The 14,419-nt window shown below is 40.5% G+C and overlaps 1 protein-coding gene across 3 annotated transcripts in view; it reads left to right on the top strand.

Annotated features, from left to right (window-relative positions):
• CFAP20DC (CFAP20 domain containing) overlaps positions 1-8,077 on the top strand; it is a 246,910-nt gene extending 238,833 nt beyond the window's left edge. For all 3 annotated transcript variants that reach the window (XM_019652812.1, XM_019652814.1, XM_019652813.1), the window contains one exon: positions 7,493-8,077. In XM_019652812.1, coding sequence (XP_019508357.1) covers positions 7,493-7,605 — 113 coding nt within the window. In that variant the 3' untranslated portion in view covers positions 7,606-8,077. The remainder of the gene's footprint in view (positions 1-7,492) is intronic.
• The last annotated feature ends 6,342 nt before the right edge of the window (positions 8,078-14,419 follow it).

The raw sequence follows: 14,419 nt of genomic DNA on the forward strand, positions 1-14,419 counted from the left end.
GCCAGCAGGAGGCAGTCCTGTGCTCTGTGCCGTTCAACTGGATGGAGAAATGGACAGCTCTGCACAGTTCCTCCGTAAATACTTGCTGAATATCAATTACCATGGGCACGGCACCCTTAACACTTATTAAAAATGTGTTTTCCTGGAGCTCATGTGAAATGTAAAAATGGGAAGTTAAGATTTCAGAACTTCCTTCAAGAAAAATGACCTTTTGAAAATGAACCAAACTTGGCTTGAAAAATAGTTGTCAATTTGTTTTTGACATTTGTTCCTTTGCAGCTATGACCCTTCAATTATTCATGCTTACCAGCTCCAAAGTGGAATAATAATGACCTCTCCCTTCAGGCTCGCAACCTCTCTTGCAGTTCACATAGCTCTTGACTAAGAAAGACATTGACTAACAAGGGCTTTGGGGGTTGCCCAAAGAGTCTCATAAAAATAACATGTTTATACCTTTTGTATGACAAAGCCACATCGGGTATTCTTTTATGAACAATTAATTAATCGCACATGAGACATAAACAGCAACAGATGCTTATGTTATAGATGTAATATCCAAATTACTGATAAAGAATTTACAGAAATGACATGACTCCTCAGAGCTAACCAGAGAAGGGGATCTGGCCATCTGCTGTGGCTCCAACAGGACACTGTCACAGTCCTGTTTCCTGTCATGCAATTATTTGACATTTACCGAATACTCTAAATGCAGTCTTCTCAAATCTGTTTTATTAGTGACCTCACCAGACATTATGCGTCATCAAACAGCTGGCTTCGTGTGACACCTAGGACATAGTAAGTGCTCCAGAAAAATTTGACGAGTGAATGAGCCAACCTTCTGCCCATGGGAAACAGGATGATTTGATCTACCCTTTGGATCTTCCCTGTATCTTGAAGATTTATTTAAGATACAAAGGAGCCCTTCCCCCACCCCCAAAGCAATATTGATGATTAAAAGTAATAGTAGAAGCCAGCATTAATAAAGCACCTGTTGTGTGCCCAGCACTGTGTCGAGTTTTTCTGTGCATTACCTCACGATGACTTGTCCCAGCACTCCCAGGCATGGGGCTGTGTTGTGTCCCCCGACTATATAAGTGAGGTTAAGGTCACAGCCAGGTCACAGATTCACTGAATGTGGAACAGAACACTGACCCATGCCTGTCGGACGAGACAGTCTGTACCCTTAACCCCCATGCTGCAATAGGACCACAGAATTCCCATTTAGGTCATTAAGAGCTATATGACTGAAATGTCCATTGCAGTTTTTTTAACTTAAGTTCCCTTTCTTGAAGCTTTCTAGATTAAGAAAAGTACTCTCTTTAGTATTCTCCTTGACCCATAGAGCCCCCACGTCAACTCTCAGCTTATAAGAAGATTCTTTACTATTTATGATATTCTTGAATCCAGGGTCCCTGCCCCTTCCCCTGTGAGGCAGGTGTTGCCTTTTTCTCTCTGATTAACCTTGGGGCAGGGAATATATTTTCTCTTATGCAGCTATCAGGGTCCCACGGGCGTCTTCTCTGCATAGAAGTGACTGAGGATGAGAGGGCTGGGAATCCATGCTCTCAGGAGTATAAAGAGGTGCCTTCTTTTCTGGAGTCCTGGGAAGGAACCCTCCAGTAGAGAAGTAAACACATTGCTGGTATCTGAGGCTGTCTCCCTTATTCCAGAACCACACCCCCATCTATTCATTCCCCAGATGCACCCAGAAGGGGTCCTGGCCCAGGATGTGATCCAACTTCCCTAGCTAGAGCTGGGATGCATTTTCCCCTGGTTGCAGTGTGGCCACCTTGCCTGAAAGCAGACACGATGGGCTCCGTCGGCTCCAGAGCTTCATAGTCCGGCTAGGGACCTTCCTTGGTGTGTAACAAGATGCATTCAGAGTTGAAAACCACACATATGTTTTAGGGGTTTTTCCAGCTCTATTGAGATATATATCTATTGAGATATAATTGTATAAGTTTAAGGTGTACAGCGTGATGATTTGATATACAAGCACGCATTTGAATCACTCCCCATTTATAAGTAAAGACTGCCTAAAAAGAATGAAATTGCAGTAACTCCTATTTAATCATCTAAACCCTTCAATATGTTGCTTTAAATGGCATTTTTCAAGTAAAATACAGCCACAGGGTTTCACAAAAGGGGTGATGTACCTGTTTCCCGAATGAAACCTGAACTATAATCATGGCATGTTATTTGCCTTCCAAAACACAATATAGCTTTCTGAAAGAAAAAAGGATCTTTTTATCCTTTTTATCCCATTGTTGGTCATTTATCTTGCTCCCATTTGAGAGCACATATTTGCTGAAAACCAAAATTCAGCAGTTCACAGTGGACTTTCTCAGGTTTTAGTGCAAGTTAATTTTGCCCTCCTGTGAGATATGCCAGTGGAAGAGTTTGCAAGCATCTGGTACTCGGTGGAATGTTATCTAAAATGTCATCTTTATCGATCCTAAGGCTGACTGTTCCCAGTGGTGATCCCTCACCATTGAATTGTTTAAACAATAGTGTATTTGTATGCACATAAAAATACAGTCAATCAGTTTTCAAGATCTATAAAAGAGAAAATACATTAACTTTTTTTAAAAAAATTCTAGATGGCAGCATCAGAAAATCGAAAATCAAGTACAGTGTCTTGATTCAGAGATTTAAAACCTGATAAACTGGTGCGACTTCATTTATTTTCAAGCTTGAAAACGTAGCTTATGCATGCAGTTTTCTATTATCTACAGTTAAAATACATTAAATATAGATAATTAAGCATTTATATTAATTGACTTTCAAAAGGTGAACTGGAGCCTGAGCTGCTCTAACCAAGGGGAGGGCAACTAATATTGCTGCTTTTGGTCTGGCTCCATTGGTTTTGCTCCTGTTATTGCTGTTAACCAATTTCAAAGTGGATGAAGCAGAAAGTTTATAAATAGATTATTATCTGAAAGTCCATTTTATTTTACTAGAAATAGTTTTATTACATGAGATGGGTAAAAATGTAATTTAGACCCCTGACCAGATGCTCTTAGTTTGGTAGCAGAGCATGATTTTATTTGTTAATTTGTCCTTTTAGAGTTTCTGTAGCCAGTCTTTAAATAGAGCAATTTTGCATTTGGGGGAAAATACAAACTCTGCGCTATCCAAGAATATAATTGAAAATTACCCCATACCCATGCACCATAATTACCTTTCAAAACATTTCCCATTGCTTGACATCATAGTGGTAATTGCTTAATGATATTATAATTTCATTACGTAGGGCTTGCAGTGGCAAAATGATGTAAGCTGGAGGCTTTGAAAATTAAGTTATAATGAAAACAAAACCTTTTATGCACGTTTAAAGCACTTATTACAATGTAAAATTATATAATGCCACCCAATTTTTGTACGAATGTTGTTGGTAGAATTTTAAAATTCATCCATTTAAAGCTTTAGTACTAAAACCCATAAAACCTGCCTTAATCCCATGGTTGTAATGCATGAGGCCCCAGTTCTATAGTGATCGTGTGGGAACGAATGCATTTCTATGGCAATTATTGCTTTGGTCTATATGCATTATCTAGCAGAGCCTCTACTGAGGAATTAGATCCACCCATTCCTTTGCAGTTGGGTGATAAAGACCCGTGGCTCATTACAATGGTCATTTTCATCTGGAAAGATTCCTGATGGGTTGCAACAGATATTGAATTTTCTAACTAAATAGCATCAGCTTAAAACTTGATCTTTCTTGGAAAGCACAGGCACAGAATGCACTAAACAATAAAATAGCATGTAACTCTTTGGTGCCAGAGGTCAGAATTTCTTCCTGTGTGTTAGAGTGGAAACAAGACATCAGGTACTCTATCTCTGAGATAGTTTGACTCATAATCCTTGCCCTCAGTGTTGTGTGGTTTTAACATGACAGCTGATAGAAAAATTAGTTTTCCTTTTTGAAAAATACTTGATTTTTGGTATAAGAATTGGTTTTATTTAAAGATGAATTCATCATAATGTCCTGTATAAAACTAGGTGGGGGCTTTGTGTTTCATTCAAATCGACTATTTTTTTCTTTTGATAATACAAAATCAAACAGATATAGCTTGGAGGTAGACAATAAAAGTAGAAAGGAATATACCCCATGTGTGTCTAACTCAGATATCTTATGTTTTCCATGATGATGATCATAACAACATTTATTGAGTGCTCACTGTGTGTGTGCTGTTATCTTATTTAGCTCTCATAGGTACTATAATGGGTATTATCCTTACTGTACAGGTGAGGAAACTCAGGCTCAGACTGGTGAATTTTCCCAATGTCCCAGATCTGTGAAGTGGTAGAAATGGGATTTGTCTCTGTGAAGCCTTTTCTTCATATTTTAAGTTTTATCAATGTTCCTGTTCTGAGTTACTAAAAATATCAGAGCCTATAGCTCATGATTTATTTTACTATTATCTTTAATATTAATAGTAGTGATCATTTATTAAACAAGCACTGTGTGCACTGTGCTATGCATATTATCCAGTGTCCAATTTAGCCTTCCACAAAACCCTATGGAATAAACATTGTTATTCCCATTTTATAAATGATCAGTGAGGTGAAATAACCTGTAACCAGCCTAAGGTCACGGGTAGGAAACAGCAGAGCCTCATCCATCCCCAGGTTGTTGGATCCTAGAGCCCAGGGCTGCTCTTAACCACGCTGCAGTTACAACTCCCGCTTTAACCCCTTGTTAACCTTTAGTAGCTGCTTTTTTCATGTGTGCATGTCACAGCCACAACTAGACTGTCACATCCACAGCTAGACTGTTCAGTCACAGAGCAGGCACACAGTAGCTATTTATTGATAAACTGGTTTTGTTCTGTTCTCTGAAGTAGCCCAAATATGAAAGAGATGATGGATGGAATATGTGGAAGTAAAGGACGTGTACATTCTCCTTTGATGTGCAGAAGTGACCTAAAAGGGGTCATCTTTGATATAAAACAACCACTTGAAAAGCATTCCCAGCCTCTCCTACTTAGAGGAAGCCGGTGGAGGCAGAGCCCCGGGGACCACTCTTCAGGTAACAATAGAACATAAAGGAAAGGCAACCTGCCTTCTCTGAGTTCTTAGAAACTATGCAGGGCACTCAGGTCAGCTACCGTTATTAATGCGGCCATTAGCTAAGTCCTGTCCTACTTCTAGGACATAAGCCGCTGCAGCCAATAGTCACAGAGACTCATCAAAGGCACCGCGGGGATCATTGGATCTGGTCCCCTGTCCTATGCAGGGTTCATCTACAAAATCTCACACAAATGGTTGTCCCAATTCCTGCCTCACCTTCCCTAGAGTCCACGTTCCATTTCCTGGTCAGCTGCAATGTTTGGAAATTCTTCCTTATGTTGAGCCAAAATCTATCTCCTTGAAACTTCACCCATTGACCCTATTGCTTCCCCCTGCAACCCCACAGAGTCTTCTTCATTTCTCACTCATTTCCCCCGTTTCTGGACTTGAAGCCAGAAGGTCTGACATCACTGCCATCAAGCTTTCTCTTTTCTGGATTTAATAAGCCCAGTTCCTTCAGGCTTATTGAGCTATTTGCCTCTGCTCTCCCACATGGACTCTCATCTTTGTCAGTGATTTTTAAAATATGACAAAGCAAATTTCTTTTGTTTCCAAACCTGATTTTTTTCAGTGTAGGACACCTTTACAATTTTTTACTCTTTTCCGTGTTTAAATTCCCATAATATAATGGCTCCCAACTGAATGTGTTATACCACCTTCCTAATAAAAACATCAAGCCAGTATGTTTGAAAGAGCACTGAAATGAGACGCGAGTCTGAAAACCCAAGTTCATCCCTGACTCTGCCTCTAACTCACCAAGTGACCTCAGATGAGCTATTTAACTTTGCAGACCCTGATTCCTCATCTGTAAATTGGGCACAATAATTCCTGCCCATTTCACAGGATCATGAGAGTCAAATGAGCTACTGCGGGAGAAATTGTTGTCTAAACCAGTGAGGGCTCTACCGGGGTGTTAAAAAGCAAGGCAGACATCGTCATTCCTCTATCAAACTTTATTTTTTAAGAATTGCTAGAACTACATGCAGCTCAAGAGAGTCAGCTGATTTCCTGTTTTGCCTGTCACTGCCCACTCCTTGAGATCAGGGCCTGTTTCTTATATCATCTCATTCCCAACATCTAACTCAGTGCTTGGCACCCGGAAGGATCGAGTTCAATGTTTTTGGATGATCAGAAGAAGATGGGCAGAGGAATGGCTGTGGTGCCATTTAGGACCCCACTTCGCCACCTTGGCTCCACTTCCTTGGACTTAAATCTAGTTTGTCACTGTCCTGACGGTATCCAGGCACCAGTTTGATCTGATTTTGTTTGGATAAGATGGAATGCCACCATTACCACCACCTTCCCTTACTCTGGGCAGTGACGCTTAAGATCACAGGCTTTGTTTCACAATCATTTATTCACCCTTTCAAAAAACATTCAGTATTTATTGAGCCTCTATGACATACCAGCCCTGTCCCATGCCATCACCTTCCAAAACTGACCCTGGTGAACTCGTGACCCAAATCTATGGCCCTTAGTCCCCCAGACTAGGAAATCCTGCGAGTCGGTGTAATCCCTCCTCCCTGAGCCTGCTCTGATTCTCCAGCTCAGGCGGGTCTTGCCCTTCCAGTCTCTGAACTATTACATTGGATTTTCAGAAGTACTCAGAAGCACTCACTTGCTATGATGGCGTCAAGTACCCAAGTACTTAGCACAATACTGGGCATACATATGGTACACAGGAAACATCTTCGTAAAACAATTTTTTTTCATTTCATGCCATTTGTTGGAAACCAACCAAACCTTGCTAAATAACTTAGGCAGTAGGAGTCCTCTTCATCCAAACCATGCATATGGCTGTCACACACACACAAAAGAAAACCTCAAGCCATGTTTATATTCTCAGCAAACTTGACAGACCTTCCTACCACTGATTAAATTACAGATCACCCGACATTGTGTTTTCTGTATGTGTTGTATGCTTTATGTGTCTAATATTTCTAAGCAACATTTTCTTTTAATTATGTTTATTCAGTAGCCTTTTTAGGGTGTATGAATGGGGACTGAGTTCTTTATGATGTCATTCGGTTTGCACCGTTTTGCATTTGTACAACGCTGGCCCATGAAGAAGTCTAGAACTGTGATCACTCAGTTTTGAATCTTGCTCCAGTTTCCCTAATCCTAATTAACACAACCCATTAACCCCTTGGCCCTCCCAGTCCCTGCCAGTTCTCCACACTCACTTTTCTTTATCTTTTACAGTGAAGCTGCTCTTTTGACACTGTTTCTTTTCTGGCTTACACTGCATAGTCTCATCATGGCTGCAAGGCTCCCTCTTTCAAGCTTCGACATTCTGCCCACATAACAAGTCTCCCAGAAGAGATGGTGACTCCTGCTTCCTGCCCTTCCCCTGATGTTGCAGGTTAGCAATTCTGGGCCAGGCCAGCAGCTAACATGTCTGTGGTTCCCCTTCCCACAGGTGAAGACGACCTGAGTATAGAAGAGGACGAGGAAGTGCTGACTCTGCTGTATGACCCATGTCTGAACTGTTACTTTGATCCCCAGACTGGGAAATACTACGAGTTGGCGTAATCTCTCCTTCCAGGGCAAAAGTACGGCCACTCCCAGGCCAAGCAGGACAGCAGTTCTGGCTCTGTTAAGTTGACACCACACTGTGTGTGTGTCAGGCAGGCCCACAGAATCAAAAGGAACTGAGATTAATTTTGTAAATGTTCACTGTTAAGATTTATTTTGTAAATAATGTTCACTGTTAAAAATACCTACGTTCTTTTTGTAGATGCATGTGACTTTTTGGAACTGTGAAGGAATTAATACAGAGACAAGATTTTAGGACTTGAATTGGTTCGTATTTGTTGGTTCTCATCCTACATATAATTTTGTTTATTTTATATAGTTTTATGTAAACAATTAAGAGTTAATTCAAAATTTTTGCAGTGTTAATCTGTAAATGATGGCATGGTATACAGAGCATGTATTCTTGTTTAAAAGATATCTGGGTACCTTTTATTTTACTATCTATTTGTATTAAAAATAAAGTATGATGATCAAAAAATGCCTCTTATTTTTTTAAAAGATTTTTAAAACTAAGCTCACATACAATATTATATTAGTTTCAGGGGTACACCACAGTTATTCAATATTTATAAGCCTAAAGTGATCAACATAAGTCCAACAACCATCTGACACCGCACTACACTATGACAATATTGTTGCCTATATTCCCTATGCTGTATATTACATTACCCTGACTATTTTTTTTGTTATACCTGGAAATTTGAACCTCTTATTCCCCTTCACCTTTTCCCCCCTTTTTTAATTTTTCAATTACAGTTGACATTTAACATTTTATTTTAATTTCAGGTATACAGCATAGTAGTTAGACATTTATAAAATTTAAGAAGTGATCCCCCTAGACTGGGGTACCAGTCTAGTACCCACCTGGCACTATATGTAGTTATTACCACATCATTGACTATATTCCCTATACTTTATATCCCCATGACGATTTTGTAACTACCAATTTGTACTTTTTAATCCCTTCACCTTTTTCACCCTGCCCCCCAACCTCCTCCCATCTATCAAACCAACAAATCTAGTACCCATCTGACAAATTTATTGCCATATTAATAACTATATTCCTTATGCTATACCCTACATCCCCATGACTACTTTGTATAACCAATTCATACTTCTTAATCGGTTCCCTCTTTTTCACCCACACCTCCAAGCCCCCTCCCAGGTGGCAACCATCAAAATGTTTTCTGTATCTATGAGTTATATTTCTGGGGGTTTTTTTTGTTTGTTTATTTTGTTCTTTAGATTCCACATATAAGCAAAATAACATTGCATCTGTCTTTCTCTGTCTGACATACTCCACTCAGCAAAACACTCTCCAGGTTTATCCATGCCACTGCAGATGGCAAGAACCCATTCCCTTCCCTGGCCAGGCAACTTTTCATTGTATATATGTACCGCCTCCTCTTTACCCATTGACAGACAGGCTGCCATCACAGCTTGGCCATTGTAAACAATATGCAACGAACATATGGTTACAGGTCCCCTTAAAGTAGTGTTTTGGGTTTCTTTGGTAAATACCCAGTAGTGGGGTTACTGGGTCCTTCTTTGTCTCTTCTTATAGCCTTTGTTTTAAAGTTTATTTTGTCTGGTATAAGTATTGCTAACCCAGCATTTTTTGTTTTTTGTTTTTTTGTTTGTTTCCATTTTCATGAAACAACTTTTTCCATCCCTTTACTTTCAGTCTGAGTGTGTCTTTCAATTTGAAGTCAGTCTCTTGTAGGGATCTGTAAGGGTTTTGTTTCTTCTCCATTTAGCCCTACAATATTTTTGGTTGGAACATTTAATCCATTTACATTGAAAATAGTTGTTGATAGATATGTAGCTATTGCTATTTTATTATCCATAATTTTGATCTTTTTTATTTTTCCATCTTAAAGAAGCCCCTCTAACATTCCTTTGGTTTGGTGGGGATGAACTCCTTTAGCTTTTTCTCATCTGGGAAACTCTTTATCTGTCCTTTGAGTTTAAATGTTAGCCTTGCTGGGTAGAGTACCCTTGGTTGTAGGTTCTTACTTTTCATCACATTGAATATTTTGTGCAAATCCCTTCTTGCCTGCAAAGTTTCTGTTAAGAAATCAGCTGACCATCTTATGGGAGCTCCCTTATAAGTTACTAGTTGCATTTCTCTTGCTGCTTTTAGGATTCTCTCTTTTTCTTTAACCTTTGGCATTTTAATTATGATGTGTCTTGGTGTGGGCCTGTTTGGGTTCATCTTGTTTGGGACTCTCTTCACTTCCTGGACTTGTATGTCTATTTTCTTCACCAGGTTAAGAGAGTTTTCTTTTCTTTTTTTATTTTTTTTTTTTAGCTGAGCCATCCTGCTACCTGTTGGCAGCTCAGCAGCTGCTCAGCTCGGGCTGGACTCGAACCGCTGTTGCTCAGTGCTCAAACTCTTGAGCGAGCTCTTAACCAACTGAGCCACTCGGCCGGCCCTTAAGAGAGTTTTCAATCATTATTTCTTCAAATAGGTTCTCAATCCCTTGCTGTCACTCTTCTCCTTCTGGTACTCCATGATGCAAATGTTGTTATGCTTTATGTTGTTCCAGAGGTCTCTTAGACTCGCCTCATTCTTTTGATTCTTTTTTCTTTTTGCTGTTCCTATTGGGTGTTTTATGCTACCTGTCTTCCAAATTGCTGACTCGATCTTCTGCTTCATCTAGTCTGCTGGTGATTCCTTCTAGTGCATTCTTCATTTCAGTTATTGTATTCTTCACTTCTCACTGGTTTTTTTTTTATGGTATCTATTTACTTTCTGATGCATGCTATCTCTCTGCTGAAGTTCTCACTAAGTTCCTTGAGCATCCTTATAACCATTATTTTGAACTCTTATCTCTGGTAGGTTGCTTGCTTCCATTTTGTTTAGTTCTTTTTCTGGAGTTTTCTCCAGTTCTTTTATTTGGGATGTATTTCTTTGTTTCCTCACTTTGGCTGCCTCTCTGTGTTTATTTCTGTGTATTAGGTGGATCTGCTATGTCTTCCAGTCTTGGCTAGGTGGCCTTATGTAGTAGGTGCCCTGTAGGGCCCTGGCACAGTCTCCCTGGTCACCTCAGCTGGGTGACTTTCCCTTGTGTGGGTTGTATGTGTCCTCCTGTCATAGTTGAACCTTGATTACTATTGGCATGTCAGAGGGTTGGATTGACCCTCAGGCTTATTGGCTATGGGGTTTGGCCACATACACAAAGTTTATGAGCTGCTGTGCACGGGGCTTACCCCACTGAGTGGGATTCACCCCAGTAGGCTCTGGTGCCTGTTGGGACTAATCTTTGTATGTGCTGCTTGTGGGGCTAATTGGGCGGTGCTCTGCTGTGGTCTGAAGCCAGCCTCCAACTATGTTGGTTCTGGGGCCCCTTGGGAGAGGCTCCAGTGGAGGCCCAGGTCACCCTCTCTACCTATGACCAGCTGGGGACTACCTGGTAGGAGCTACAAAGCTATCTGTGGTTGTTTGCTGCCTGTGCCTGTGCTAAAGTTAGAAGCACATGGAAGAGGCCACACTGCAAACTAAGGACATCTGCCACCAGTACGGAGCGTGGGGTAGCTCTGCAAAAAGCCAGGACACCCTGAGGCCTGCTACCACCTGCCAGCTCCCTTAAGGTTCAGCCATTGATAAAGCTTCATGCCATATGCAAGTTGTATGAGACAGGGTCTTAGGGAATCACTAGAGTGGGAAGAGTTGTAGTCATCAGGTTAATGTAGACTGTGGTTTAGTCCCAGTGCTGAGCCTAGAGCTACTCAGCAAGTCTCAGAGGCCAGTTACTACCCACCTGGGACCCACAGAATCCAATAGTTTTCTAAGAAGGAGTACAAATTGGGCAGGGCTGGCTGCTCACCAGAAAGGGCCTCAGGTGTTGGGTGAGTTGAAGGGGTGGAGTCTCAGTGAGTCAGCAGAGTGGAGCAGCAGGGCTCACCAAACCAATCAGATTCAGATTTGGCCTATGGGGGCAGACTCAGCACAGGAGGAGAACCTCACACAGGGAAAATGCCAAATGTCCTCCCCTTGAAGCCACACACCTCAGTCTGCCTCCCCATATGTCTCCAGCACCTCCTGAGTCACCATCCCTCTGCCAGAGCTCAAGGTGAATGCCTGCAAGTGTGTGAGGCTGTGCACGGGCCATTTAAGAGGACGTCTGAGTTTCCCACAGCCTTCCGTCCCACCCAGATTGTCGGAATCCCCACTGTTTTTCACAGCAAATGTTGTGGGGGCTTCTCTTTCTGGCACCAGTGCTCAGGCTGGTGTCCCTTACTTTTCCAGGGGGAAGTTCTGTGGTGGAGAGATCCCTCCTGGTTCTCAACTGCCACCCAAAGTGTGGCGTTTCACATCTCCTCCCCTGTTACCAGTCTTGACGTGGCTTCTTCTTTAATCCTTAGTTATAAAAGTTCTGTTCAGCCAGACTTCAGATGGTTCTCCAGGTTGATTTTTCTAGAATTTAGTTGTAATTTTAATGTGTTCATGGAAGGAAGCAGGCACAGTGTTTATCTACTCCACGATATTGGATCTCCCAGAAGAATATCTTTTAAACTGCTCTTTTATCAACCCCACTTTCTTTACCAGAATATTCCTAGGTGATATTTACCATTCCTTAAACTCTTAGAAAAGAAAATGTTATAAACTGGTCAGACTTTATGATCACATTTTATTGGCACTGGCCCCACTACTTCCATTTCATTATAGTTCATCCGGAGTTTGCCAAAGATCACAACATTGTTAATCACTTAAGCTGCTTAGCACTGTGCTTTGCTTTTTTTTTTTTACCAGTTATCACTGAATTTTAATATGATCCAAATCTATTTCCGTGAATCCAAATTTAAGAAGAAGTCACCCATTTGAACACCCCACACACCTCACTACTTCTGTAACTTGGGCCTAGAGTAATTGGGTAGACTTCCTTTGGCCTTCAAGTTTATGTCACCGTAATTCTGCTTGCTGCATCACAAGGAAGAAATTGTGGGCTTCCTGAATTTGAGTAGATGGCCTTGAATTGTGTGCCAAGTATTTTGATATTGAGCTCAAGGAAGTACTTATATTAGCTGGCATATTTTGTTATTTAATAATGATTTTTAATAAAGAAGAGTAACATTGGAAATGAAAAATTATTGGTGTACAATTGGATTTAATGGCAGTACTATAATTTCATTTAATGTTGCTTGATAGAGGAAATAAGACCTTTTTTTTTTTTCAGGAGTAGATTTGGGCTCCTGTTCAAAGGATCATACATTATTTAGAACGATGTTTGTGTATGATAAGCTTTTAATCCTATTGTTCATAAAGTATACCTTTGCTGTGAATTTCTCTCCAAGATCTTCATACTTACAAAATGCAAATGAATCACTGAGGCTTCAGAAAGCATGCAGAATGATAAAATAGTTGAGTTATCTTGATTATGACCTTAAAGATTGGAGTAGGGCTTAGAAAGCCTTGTTTCTGCTTTAGTCAGTTTCAAGACCATCCACATAAATAGGAGAGTCAACTAAAAGTCTGTACTAGTGAAGACATGTAGTTACAAATATTAAAAATATCATAAGCTAAAAAATAATGACTCAAGAGTGCCTCATGAACCCCGAAGCAGAATGCTACAAAGCCTCCAAGTGGCTTGAGCTAGGACAAGAAAACTATAGAAAACCGTGAGGATTCTTGAATTGCAAGCAACAAACACCCTTGATCCCAGAAGTCAAAGATTTGTTGAACAGACCCTCAGAGGCACAGAAATTAGGTAGCTCCAGGGATTCTATAGCAGAAACTAACAGTTTCTCCTGATGATAGTCACCAAAATGACAGTGCTACCTTTTTCTGCCTCGAGTCTCTGCTCAAGGAGCAAAAGGCTAGTGCCCATTTGAAATGGGAGTGAGACAGTCTCTGTAGAAGAGGACCGTGTTAACAAAATAGAGAGGGATGGCAAGCAGGCAAAAATAATAGATGTCTACCCTGGGAATGTAGAAAAGCATTGTTACTTCTGATTCACTTTGCCCATCTCTTCTCTATTTTCTCTCTTCTCTTTCTCTTTCCCTGTAACTTTCTCAGCTATTCAGTCCAAGCACCAGAACACAGCCATTCCACAGCCCATGCATTCAACCATATAGAAATATTACCTCTCAATTTCAATTCAAAAATCCAATTGGCCCAATTTGGTCCAGTGGCCACCAGCAGCTTCTATTGTGGATGGGGTAGGGGGGAAGGCAGTCAAGGAGTTTCTTGTGAACCAAGCAGACACTCCAAAAGTTATCTACCACAAGGTTTTATTATCTACTTTTTATATTTTATTTGTCTTTTTTTAAAGGAGTAGCTTCATTTCTGTTGGTGATTACTAAAGAAGAATTGAAAAAGAGAAACTGGTGTGCTTCACACTGCCAATTTCAAACCAAAATGGTACAGCAACTTTACTTGAAAATTTGTTGACTGGTTATCAAATTTTGCTGCTTATTAGAACCTCCTGGGAAGTTTATAAAAATACTGGTACCTAGCTTCCACCCCCAGAGAGTGATTTGATTGGTCTCAGGTGCAACCTGGGCATCGGAAAATTTTAAAACCTCCTCTGGAAAATCTAACGTGCAGTCCTGGTTGAGAACCACTGATGTAGATTAAATCCAGCATGATGAGAGGGCAGAAGTTTTGCCTAATGGCACATGTACCAGTAGAGAGGACTCCATATTATTATTTATTCATTTCCATTTTCAAGACTTTGACTTCTGCTTTTCTAATAAATGTGTACTGAACATTATATCTGAAACTGACTATTACAAATGGATCCTGAAAAAAAATAGCTTGATTCAATATGGAAACATATCTTAAGATAATTTGGTACCAGTTTGGGGA

This window comes from Hipposideros armiger, unplaced genomic scaffold, assembly GCF_001890085.2.
Source record: "Hipposideros armiger isolate ML-2016 unplaced genomic scaffold, ASM189008v1 scaffold_187, whole genome shotgun sequence".
In the NCBI taxonomy this organism is placed as follows: Eukaryota; Metazoa; Chordata; class Mammalia; order Chiroptera; family Hipposideridae; genus Hipposideros; species Hipposideros armiger.